Raw genomic sequence first — 12,500 nt, 5'->3', positions numbered from 1 at the left:
GCAACCCTGAAAAGAGGAAAATTAGTTAAAAGTAGCAATATAACACTAGATAAAGCCAATGAAATAAGAGAACTAGACGAAAGCCAATCATATAAGTATTTAGGAGTCAATGAACTAGATAGGATACAACATACACAAATGAAAGAAAAAATAAAGAAAGAGTACTATAGACGAGTTAGATCAATACTAAAAACAGAGCTCAATGCTAAAAACAAGATAATGGGTATCAACACTTTAGCTGTCCCAGTTATAAGCTACAGCTACAACATCCTTAACTGGACACTAAACGAACTATGTAAAATAGACAGGAAAACAAGAAAAATAATGACAGGATATAGGATGCACCACCCAAAATCTGACATAGAAAGGCTATATATACAACGCACAGAAGGTGGCAGGGGTCTTATACAGCTAGAAAACTATTATAAAATAACCACCATAGGACTGCAAAAATACCTACTCCAGAAGCAAGGGAAACTAATACAAATAGCCACAAAACACGAGCAAAACAAAAAACTGTTTTCAGTATTTAAGGAAGCTGACAAATACAAACAAGAAATCAATCTACCTAACAAATACGAAGAAGAAGAAGAAGAAGAAACAACAAAAGCTATAAAACAAATTAAATCCAAACTAAAACTAGAACAGCAACGGACCATGATAAAACGATGGCAAGAAAAGCCCCTACATGGTAAATACTGGGCTAAACTAAATGCGAAAGAAATAGACAGAGAAAAATCCCAGCAATGGCTGAGAAGCTCAGGACTCAAAGCAGAGACTGAAGGATTTTTAATTGCTGCACAAGACCAAAGCCTCCCCACCAGAAATTACCAAAAACACATAATGAAAAGAAATATAACAAGTAACTGTAGAATATGTGGAGATCGACAAGAAACAATAAATCATATTATCTCTGGCTGCCCAGTCCTGGCTAAGAAGGAATATATTCACAGACACGACAGAGCTGGGACCTATATACACTGGAAGCTATGCCAACATTATGGAATAGCAACAGAAAAAAGATGGTATAAACACACGCCAGAAAAGGTCACAGAAAACGAGAAAGCAACCATACTCTGGGATATGCCAATACACACAGATAGAGAAATTAAGGCAAATAGACCAGATATAGTTGTCAAAGATCATGAAGGAAAAAAATGCCTTCTAATTGATGTTTCAATACCAGCAGATGACAACGTTTCTCTAAAAGAAATGGAAAAACTTTCAAAATACAAAGACCTGGAAATAGAGATAACTCGAATGTGGAATCTAAAAACAGAAACAATTCCTATCATAGTAGGTGCCTTAGGTATAATAAAAAAATATTCAGACAAATACATAACAAAAACACCAGGACTTACAAATATATATAACATACAGAAAATTGCACTACTGGGTACTGCACACATTCTACGCAAAACACTTTCAATACAGTAAACATAAGAGCACCACAGCAAACCACAGCACATACCCAAGGCGCACAGAGCTGCGCTCGGTAGTGAAGTGAAAGCACGTTATAAAAATAAAACTACTGAATAATAATAATAATAATAATAATAATAATAATAATAATAATAATAATAATAATAATAATAATAATAATAATAATAATAATAATAATAATAATAAAAACAACAACAACAACAACAATATCAGCAACTCGGTTAAATGTAAATTTAATATTGACATAGTATTAAACAAATTTTGAAAATGAATAGAAATCGTTGCTATTATGTTAAACTGGCGAATGTCCAAATTTGGCCAAATTTGTTTGTTTTCGAAATTTACTTTTGCGTGCAATAGCCGGTTCTTTTGGTCAAACTGTCGTATTTCCAGCTACTTCAGATGCCAACATATAAGAAATTGTGAAAGTGTAGTACAACGGTTTTGCTATGGAAAGGTGAAACTAATTTTCCGTTTTCTGAAAAAAGAGCGTTTTGGACTTACGACACTTTTGCATAATAGCAACGAAATGTATATGAATTGGAAGGGTCTATAATTATATTTACCGTTAGGACAGAAGATGGCTTTATAACAAAGAAGCCCCCAACGCTTATACCACTTGGGGTTGTGTTTAATCTATCGAGAAATAATGTCAACTGTAAATAAAGGTAGGAAAGAATTTAGCAAAAATACTTTTAATATCGTCCGATGATATTTTGTTCCGGGTCATAATAAGTATTTCCTGGGAACGTTCTTTGTATTTCCTGGGAACGTTCTTTGTGATCGAAATTTGCCTCATGAAACATCGCATGATTGTTTTTCAAGAATACAGAAAGGAATACATTATTTACTAGGAATAAGTCTATTAGCTTTAAATTTCACATTTGTATTGTTGTTGTTGGCACTCCGTCGCTTACGACGTCGAGGGTTCCAGTTGATCCGATCAACGGAACAGCCTGCTTGTGAAATTAACGTGCAAGTGGTTGAGCACTCCACAGACACGTGTACTCTTAACGTAGTTCTCGGGGATATTCAGCGTGACACAGTGCGACAAGGCTGGCCCTTTGGATTACAAGCACAAAAGAAACATGAAGTAAGAGAAAGTTGTGGTGGAAGAGTACAGCAGGGTTCGCCACCATCCCCTGCCGGAGCCTCGTGGAGCTCAATAAACACTCACAACGCCCGGTCTGGGAATCGAAACCGCGATCCTATGACCGCGAGTCCGCTGCCCTAACCACTGGGCCATTGCACCTCCACTCACATTCGTATATATTTTACAATATATACCAACGGTTGTCTGCTTCAAACGCTCGAATGACATGCTCACTTTTCAGATTTTGTCGAAAGGTGAAGTACAAAAAGAAAAAAATTTGTTTTAGTAAAGAATGGCAAATTTTGCGTATAAGAGAGCCTTTTAATAGTAACTTATATGGGAAGAAGGTACATTGCCTTAATTTCGGTATACAGTGGTCAGGATCAGTACACCCTTTAGCCATTTCAATGGCATCACTAGTTTGTGAAAATAGACATCAAATATATTAATGATATATATGTAAAAGAAAGCATATTATTAAAATATAAAGCAATATAATACATTGATATTACAAAATTTCATATATAGGCGCAGGAGTGGCTGTGTGGTAAGTAGCTTGCTTACCAACCACATGGTTCCGGGTTCAGTCCCACTGCGTGGCACCTTGGGCAAGTGTCTTCTACTATAGCCTCGGACCAACCAAAGCCTTGTGAGTGGATTTGGTAGACGGAAACTGAAAGAAGCCCGTCATATATATGTATATATATGTGTGTGTGTGTGTGTGTGTGTGTGTGTGTGTGTGTGTGTGTGTGTGTATGTGTGTGTGTTTGTGTGTCTAGCATTGCTTGACAACCGATGGCGGTGTGTTTACGACCCCGTAACTTAGCAGTTCGGCAAAATTAGACCGATAGAATAAGTACTAGGCTTCCAAAGAATAAGTCCTGAGGTCGAATTGCTCGACTAAAGGCGGTGCTCCAGCATGGCCGCAGTCAAATGACTGAAACAAGTAAAAGAGTAAAAGAGTATACTCATTAACATCAACCATACTAAATTGTGTCTCTATGTAGATGCTCATAATGTTAAAAAAAGCAGCTCAAATGTCTTTCATATTACATCTTTCTTTGGGAAACACAATAATCTTATATTTGCGGAAACAAGGAGGTGGACAAGATGTTCGTGTTAGGGACAACTTTGATAATTGATCCCAATAAATGCTACTTTGCGATGAACAACAAACCCTATTTTATGTTTCATTAACTTTTTTTCATCTCATTGCTTATTTTCAGTCCGCTGAAGGATAAGGGCTCAGTATATTCTCTCCACCAAACACGGTCCGATATGGAAGCCGTGGATTCGGGCTTGGATTATACTGGTATGATGAACCTACTTGTCCACACTGGTTCCACATGGCTTGTCATAGAAGAGCAGTTTTTATACTTACCTATGAATAGTAAAGTCGATTACAACAATCCCAGTCCTGGACTGGTACTTATTTCCTAGACTCCGAAAGGATGAAAGCAAAGTCGACCTCGGAAGTATTTGAACTCAGAAAGTAAGGAGGGACGAAATACCGCTAAGTATTTCGCCCGGTGTGTTGACGATTCTGCCAACTCGTCTTAAACGACCGAAGTCGGGATATAGTTGTTTCACTTTTCCCCCGACTAACTTACTGAAATATATAAACTGGTATCAACTAGGAACTGAAGTAAAATAAGACTAAAAATCATCCAACCAAGGATCAGAAACTTTAAAACTACATTTTCTGCGGTCCTATTATGCTTTAAGTGTAATTGAAACATCTAAAGAATGAAGCCCCTTCATAAAAGTATTGGCTTCTGTAACAAAACGAGACACCAAAGTATACACATTAGTGTTTTCAGAATATCACAATTGTGTTTAAGACCTTTTTCTCGAGTTCAATTTTCCTTTACGCGATATGTATTCATATAAATTTATAGAAATGCATATACGTGGTCTGATCAATAACTATCTTGACTGTTGCCATAGTAACGAAGCTAAAACACGCAGAGTGAAGAAGCATGGCAAAGATAGATCTTCAACTTTGTTCTGCATGCGCACTAAGTTTTAACATTCTAGCTCACTTCCTCTGTTTAAAGCAGTGCTTGGAAGGAAGGTGTGTAGCGTGTGATCGTTGCATTGAATATGACGGAGAAAGGTGAGCACAGATTCTGCATCAAATTTTGCCAAAAGCTTGGCGATACCTGCTCAGAAACCTACGCAATGTTTTCATAAAGTTTTGATTGTTTCGACACAATCAAGGAGATCTTGTGCAACTGAAACCTGAGTGTCTTTTTGGTCAGCTGAGAGCACTTTTGGCATAAACTTGGTAGACAGGCGTCTCATACCCAAATCCTTAGTGATAATGGACTGAACTGAACCGTAACTAATCTGCACATCCTCTGATTAATCACGAGTGGTGATTCGACGGTTTTCCCTCAAAGTTGCACGCACATCAGTGATGTTTTTTTCAGTTCTGCTGGTTGCGGATCTCTCAGAAGGTTCATTGATACCGACATTTTTTTCGGCCATCTTGGAAATGTCTGAACCACTCGTACACTTGCGTGCGGCTCATACACCCCTCTCCATACACTTTCTGCAACTTTGCATAAGCCTCTGAACAGGTATCGCCATGACAACTTTCTAAGTCATGGTCAATGCGACGATCACACGCTACACACCCTCCTTCCAAGCACTGCTGCAAACGGTGGGAGTGAACTAGAACTTTAAAACTTGGTGCAAATGTACAGCCAGGCTGAAGGTCAATCTCTGCCAAGCGGCTTTACTCTGTGTTCTATAACTTCGTTACTATGGCAACAGTCCTGATACTTATTAATCAGATCTCGTACAATTAGTGAGATTGGACCTAAACCAATATCCCTTTGAATATTTTTTCCGCAATTCAGATAAAGATTTAAAAAAATCGGACTGACTATGCGTTTAAGTTGATCTGCAAATTTCATATGCCTTACACATTTTTTCTGTCTTTTCATGAGATTAGCCACTGCTTCGTTTTGCAAGAAATATATAAATAACATTAAAATACATATTTCTTTAATTTGATAGTTCTGTACATTATTATCTTACAACGCTTTAATTATCCATGTTTTACTCAATCGGATTGAAAATCAATGAATAGATACCTTCATTCTGGTTTCGGTTGACAAACCTTTAAAATTCATGGCGTACAGATCTTCGACGATATCATGGATCTATGATATCAAAATAAGGTGAGACGTTTAGGTTAATAAATTTGTCATGGATTACTACAAGTATTACATCTCGTAACAATGACATAATGTGTATTGAAGCATTATTAAACATACCGTAAGGAAACATTTTATGAGATAATCTAGAGATAATTTTCACCTTAAATCAATGTTTATAATTTGGACATTAAGTACCATCTCAAATCGTGGAATTCGTATCACCGGTTCACATGTCCAGTTTGCATGGCGTATAAGAGACCGAGATCACTACATTTTCTTTGGACAAGAAGCGATGGCGATGATGATGATAATGATGATGATGATGATGATACCTCAGCATTGGATTGCGTCATCAGGTCTTCCGTTGTCATACTTAGAATAACATCACCATTAATATATATATATATATATATATATATATATATATATATATATATATATATACATATACATATATATATATATATACATATACATATATATATATGTGTGTGTGTGTGTGTGTGTGTGTGTGTGTGTGTGTGTTTATGTATGTAAAGAGAGAGAGAGAAAGAAGAAATAGTTCTATAAATAGATAGATCTAGATAGATAGATAGATAGATAGATAGAAGCCAACATCAAACTGCGACACTACGTGATCTTTCTCGGCCAATCGCAACTCATCTACAGGTAATAACATCTGACTTTCTCCAACTGATCCCTCATTCAAATTTCCAATGGTATCTATTTTATCATCTTCGCAAGAATGAAAGGTGAAGTCGACCTCGATGTAATTTGAAACCACAACGCAAAAACGAACAAAATACCGCTAAGCAGATTGTCCGGTGTTCTAAGAATACTGGCACCTCGTCGCTTTAATGGTAGCAATCCTTTCTTATATAGTCACAAAGACCTGCAGATTTGTGGACTGGGTGCTAATCGATTACATCGACACCACGACTCGACTGGTATTTATTTAGAATGAAAAGCAAAGTCGCACTTGGCTGAATTTGAGCTCAGAACATGAAAACGGACAAAACACTGCTAAGCATTTTCTCAGGCCTGCTAGCAATTCTGCTAGGACACCGAGTTAATGATAATAACAAGAGTAAAGCCTCACTTATTGGTCCACAACATTTGCCATACATACATGGGTTGTTACGAAAATACTATGTATAGGAAAACATTCCATGTCATGCAAAAATATATTATTCCTCCATATTAGCCAATTCTCAACGAACGATGCTTTGTCATGTGATACTGGTAGCTTTCTAAATACAAAAAATACAGTAAATAAAACATTTCACCGTGTAAAATAATTTTATGTTATCAGCATTAATTCTTCATGTGGTAGTTTATAGTCGTGTTTAAAAAGAACTCCTAGTTAATAACCGTATCTTCAATACTGATGGGATATACATTAAGTATTAAAGTCAGTTACTATTTAACCAGGCCATATCTGGCTCAAATATAGTACTAGTTGTATGATGTTATGATGAAACTGGCCAGATCAGATATCTCACACCTACCCTACAACATCATCCTAAAAATAAACACTCAAATCATCGAAATCTCGAAGATACGAGGTAATGCATGATTAATTCAAAACAATTTGAATATATAAGACTTACATTTAACAGATTAATCTGAATGATGAACGTTTACTAAGATATAGCGCTTCGTTGTGAGAAAAGCTTTTGCATAGCTGCTTTATTATTGATCAATTGATGATGGATTAAATTATTTTGAATCATTATCTAAACTGATGCATTCTTTTATTAACTTTATATTAGGTTATTTGCAAATAAGTTTAAAATGTCATAATACTTGCATTTTGATGAAGCTTCATTCCTCTGTAAAGCACCCATCCAGCTATCAAGGAAAGTATTATTGGTAAAACACATACAAATAGTAGCTCTATATTTTCCAAGAAATCATTCACAAATCCATAAAATAAGGTACACAATCCTAGTATCATGTTCAATATTAATGATGACGTGTTATGTTGCAATGGTTTATCTGTCTCATCCAATAAGCTACACATTTCTGCATGTTTTGTGCAATAATACATGATCATTTCGTTTCTTTGCATCCATTCATTGCTGAATTGCTTACTGGATTCTGCATTTAAAACCTCCCGATATTTCTCCTTCAGAATACCAAATTCTATAATCAAATGTTCTACTACTAACCAACACAAGTTAAGTTGAGGAAAAATTTGCAGAACAACGAATGCAAATATAATCCAGCCTAACAAAAGAGGCACAAACATATAAACACTGTCAGAGGGAACAGGATAATAAAATAATTTAAAAATACTAAAATGATTCTTGGACATTAACGGTAACACAACCGTTAGACACGGGTATAAAATAAACACTAATATAAGTTGAAAGATAATTCTAATTTTCTCAATTTTCAACAGAATGACGCGCTTAAAATCACAATTGTCACATACACACAAAAGTGTGCTATTCCAAAATGTTTCTTTTAGCGTTTCATAGGCTCCAGATTTATATAGCATGATGATAGAGTAAAAAAAATAGCAAAATTTCCATTCTACTAGCATCAAGATAGCCAATGTTCTTGAAGAATGGTTCAGGAATATTACCTTGAAGGCAAAGAATGAAAAGCGGAAACAATCAATAAGAGCCATAAGGAAGAACATGCGATGCAAAATGTATTTCGATCTTTCCCTGTAATTTGACGATGAAAAGGTAGATAACGAAACCTTCTGATGGAAAATAAAGAATTTCTCCCGTAATTCAAATCCATTTGTCAGTTTACTTCGTTTAAGGATTTCTTCCCTCACTGCACTGAATTTCTTGTGATTTTCTGTCATTTTTGTTGAATCTGCAAAAATATATGTGTTAATCACTTTGTAATAGAGAGATAAATAAGTTACGCATTCTGTCGTTTGAATGTAATAACGATTATGTTGTCGCTAATTCGTTCATGAACTCCATCCGAAATCATAGCAAATACTATTTAGTCATATAAGTATGTAATTACCAAAGCAAAATAAGTCATGTCGTATAAAATGCTTTGGTTATTGATCCCTCTGAAGTTTTTCCTTTATCCTCGCTTAACCCTAACAATCTGAAGAAACTTAACCTGCAAGCTAAAAATAACACTGTGGATATATATGGATTAAGCGACAGAACGTATCCAAATGAACCGAGAACCGCACGCATTAGCATTCAAGATCACATCAAATTTCATAACGAACCCCACAGTAAGACTCCTTTGCCCCTCCAAATCAGATGTAATTAAACTTCGTAAAAACATCATCGATAAATGTATACCTACTCTTAAGAATACCCTTAGACTAGATCAATGGTCTAGTTCATTAGAATTAATTGAATGGTTCAGTAATATTCCTAATCTTGACAGCTAGAAATTCAAACATTAAATTTGAAGATAAATATTGGATTAGGAATGATCGGCCAGATATTTTCGACATGACTACGGGCTCAAATGATTCAGCGCAGATGACAGATTTAGTCGGAACCTATATACTATCTTGCATTAACAGGGAAACAAGGAATTCACTCAAGTCGGAGGAGATCTATATAGAGACGATGCACTTTTCACACAGGACTAACCTTTCAAATAGAGGTATTGAAAAATGCTGAAACAAATTCTTCAAATCTTTCAAAACCTTAGGACTTAATATATCGATTAAAGAGGGGCAGTAAACATCCTAGATATAACACGAGACCTAAAATCAAATACCGACCATACCACAAACCTCAAATATATAAATATAAATAGTAACCACCGGCTTGGGTAACACAGAAAGTAGTAAAAAATATTTGAAACCGTATCTCTAAACTTTCTGCTAATGAAGAAATGTTTAAACTAAATAAAAATTGTTACAATTCAGCTTTAGAAAAAGCAGAGGATATAGGAAAAATTTGAAATTTTGTAAAACTAATAACTGTGAGTGTAAACATAATACAGCCCAAAATAATTCAGGAACCAACGATAATAATGGAATAGTTAATTCTGATAATAAAAAATACCACAGAAATGAAACTAAGAAGAGTAAGAAAACTAGAAATAAGGATACGGTAAATGATTGCAATAAGCGTATAAATAAAATATATAGCTATCATAACGAGAGACTGATATCTAGCCACAAGCATAACTAACGAATAATAACAAAATGCAGTATTCTAATAACATAAGGAACTATAACAACGACTTGAACACTCGACTTAAATCAACTACTAAAAAATACTATAATAAAATTAAACACAGAATCTCTAACACAATAAGAAACAAAGTTAAAGCATTCACTTCGACCATAATGTTCTACGAAATACTAGATAATTTTTTCCGGAAACGAATAAAACGATAATTTATTTAATAAACGAAGAATCAAAATTGCGTTCTCCAGCTCGAAAAATTTAGCTCAAATTATATCCGAACACAACACCAAACAAATTGCGCAAGCACGGAACAATAAAATTAATAAGGTAAGTAAAAAGGGAAAACCAAATTAAAGATAATAATAATACCTTTTTGAAAATGGTAGTAAGATAATTGGTGAAAATTCTATTGAAACCACCGCTAGGAAAATAACAATGATAAAATGGTAACTATTCAATTAGATAATTCCATAGATCCAAAGACAGACATATATGGTGACTAGAAAGAGTAGCGATCATCAAGAAATCAATAAAGATAATGAGCAAAAGTATAATAGAAACACAAAAATTGTAAAATTTAATAAAGACGTTCATAGCTTGATACATAGTAAATGTGATTGCACTTTTACAAGACAACGCAAATTAAATTTAAAAAACTGAAGCAAGAAATACTGTCTATAGATTTATAGTCACAACAAACAAAAATAAATATTACTATATAGAAAATTTTCAACAAGTCTTAGCAAACTTATATGGTCACTCAAGGATGAAAATATTTTGTGCGGGTGGCACATGAGATGCACCATTTTGAGCGTGGCCGTTGCCAGTACCGCCTGACTGGCTCCTGTAGGATTTTCGAGCGAGATCGTTGCCAGTGCCCCTGGACTGGCTTGTGCGGGTGGCACATAAAAGACACCATTTCGAGCGTGGCCGTTTTCGTGCGGGTGACACGTAAAAGCACCCACTACACTCTCTGAGTGGTTGGCGTTAGGAAGGGCATCCAGCTGTAGAAACTCTGCCAAATCAGACTGGAGCCTGGTGTTGCCATCCGGTTTCACCAGTCCTCAGTCAAATCGTCCAACCCATGCTAGCATGGAAAGCGGACGTTAAACGATGATGATGATGATGATGATACACACACATACACATACATATATATATATATATGTATACACACACATACATATATATATATATATATATATATATATATATATATATATATATATATATATATATATATATATATATATCAGGTCATCCCATAAGTTCTGTACGAATTTTGAAAAAGAAAACAAGTGATCAAATGTTATATTTGATTGAAATTTAATCATCAATGTACTTTCCCTGATTATCTACGACTTCCTTCCATCTATTTACAAGCTTTTTAATCCCACTAATGTAAAAACTCTTTTGGTTTCAAAGCGAAGAACTCTGAAATGTCAGTTTCGACCTCCTCCTGGCTTGTGAAAGTTATGGCCCCCAAATGATTCTGTAAACTACGAAACAAATGGTAGCTTGAAGGAGCAAGGCCAGGAGAATAAGATGGATGACGAATTTTTTCAAACCCAGCTCCTCGATTTTCTGTGATGTGATTTTTGCAGTGTGGGGTCGCGCATTGTCCTGATGAAACATCACTCCTTTTCGATTCACTAAAGTGGGTCTTTTTTCTTCAAAGTTTGGTTCAAACGCTCTAATTGTTGACAGTAGACTTGAGCATTGATTGTTGCATTAAGTGGTAACAATTCAAAGTCAATTACTCGTTTGCAATCCCACCAGATAGAGAGAAGAACCATTTTTCCTATGAAGATCTCTTCCCGGTTGTGGTCGAGCTTTTCCCATTTTCCCAAGCCACTGTTTACAACGTTTAACATTTCGATAGAAGATCCATTTTTCGTCAACAGTCACAAGTCTATCCAAAAGGGGTGAACTGAGTTCGCGAGAATGGAGAGAAGAGCAGATGTCAACTCGGGATTTGCGGTTGCTTTCGGACAATTCATGAGGCACCCATTTTCTAAGTCTAGGGACCTTTCCAAGTTATTGAAGATGACGATGAACAGTTGTACGGTTTGAACTAAGCTTTATTGCCAATTCTTCAACTGATAATGCAGGATTTTCTTCAAGTAATGCCTCAAGGAGCTTATCATCAAACTCAACTGGACGTCCTGTTCGATCTTCATCTTCACGGCTGAAATCTCCACTTCTGAATTTTGCAAACCATCATCTGCAAGTTCTTTCATTCAAGCATTCTTTCCCATAAACTGAGTGTATGTTTCGAGTCACTTCGGCTGCAGAGTTTCCTTTTTTGTACTCATAAAGCATTATGTGCCTTAAATGTTCTTTGGATAATTCCATGTTAGAAAGGGTTTTAATCAAAGAAATTTTAATTCTATTATTCTGTAAAATAATATTTAATTAGTTTAAATGTACACAAATGCATAAAAATAATTTTTAATTCCATTAGCCATTCTAAAATACTATTAAAATTCATTCAATTTTAAGAAAAGTAAACTCAGACAGAACTTATGGGATGACCTGATATATATATAAAATGTCATTAATTTTTAGTCATTTAAATTTCGTTTAGAAAACAGAATTCGCTTTCACCTGACTATATTGTTCTTCTGTTACTACAAATCACTTAAATATTGGGACGTTGTTTGA

The 12,500-nt window shown here is 35.2% G+C and overlaps 1 protein-coding gene across 2 annotated transcripts in view; it reads right to left on the bottom strand.

Moving 5' to 3' along the window:
- Nucleotides 1-12,500, bottom strand: part of LOC149134301 (uncharacterized) — a 17,953-nt gene that overhangs the window by 1,871 nt on the left and 3,582 nt on the right. The window contains exons 2-3 of one of the 2 annotated variants that reach the window (XM_089356046.1): nucleotides 5,638-5,706; nucleotides 2,010-2,099 (exon numbers count right to left, since the gene is read on the bottom strand). In XM_089356046.1, coding sequence (XP_089212172.1) covers nucleotides 2,010-2,099; nucleotides 5,638-5,706 — 159 coding nt within the window. Of the gene's footprint in view, nucleotides 1-2,009; nucleotides 2,100-5,637; nucleotides 5,707-6,191; nucleotides 8,536-12,500 lie in introns of those variants that run through there. The other variant, XM_089356045.1, reaches the window with a different exon arrangement.

This window comes from Octopus bimaculoides, chromosome 8 (assembly GCF_046866305.1).
Source record: "Octopus bimaculoides isolate indiv1 chromosome 8, ASM4686630v1, whole genome shotgun sequence".
NCBI lineage: Eukaryota > Metazoa > Mollusca > Cephalopoda > Octopoda > Octopodidae > Octopus > Octopus bimaculoides.
This window is presented reverse-complemented; position numbering and strand designations above follow the sequence as displayed.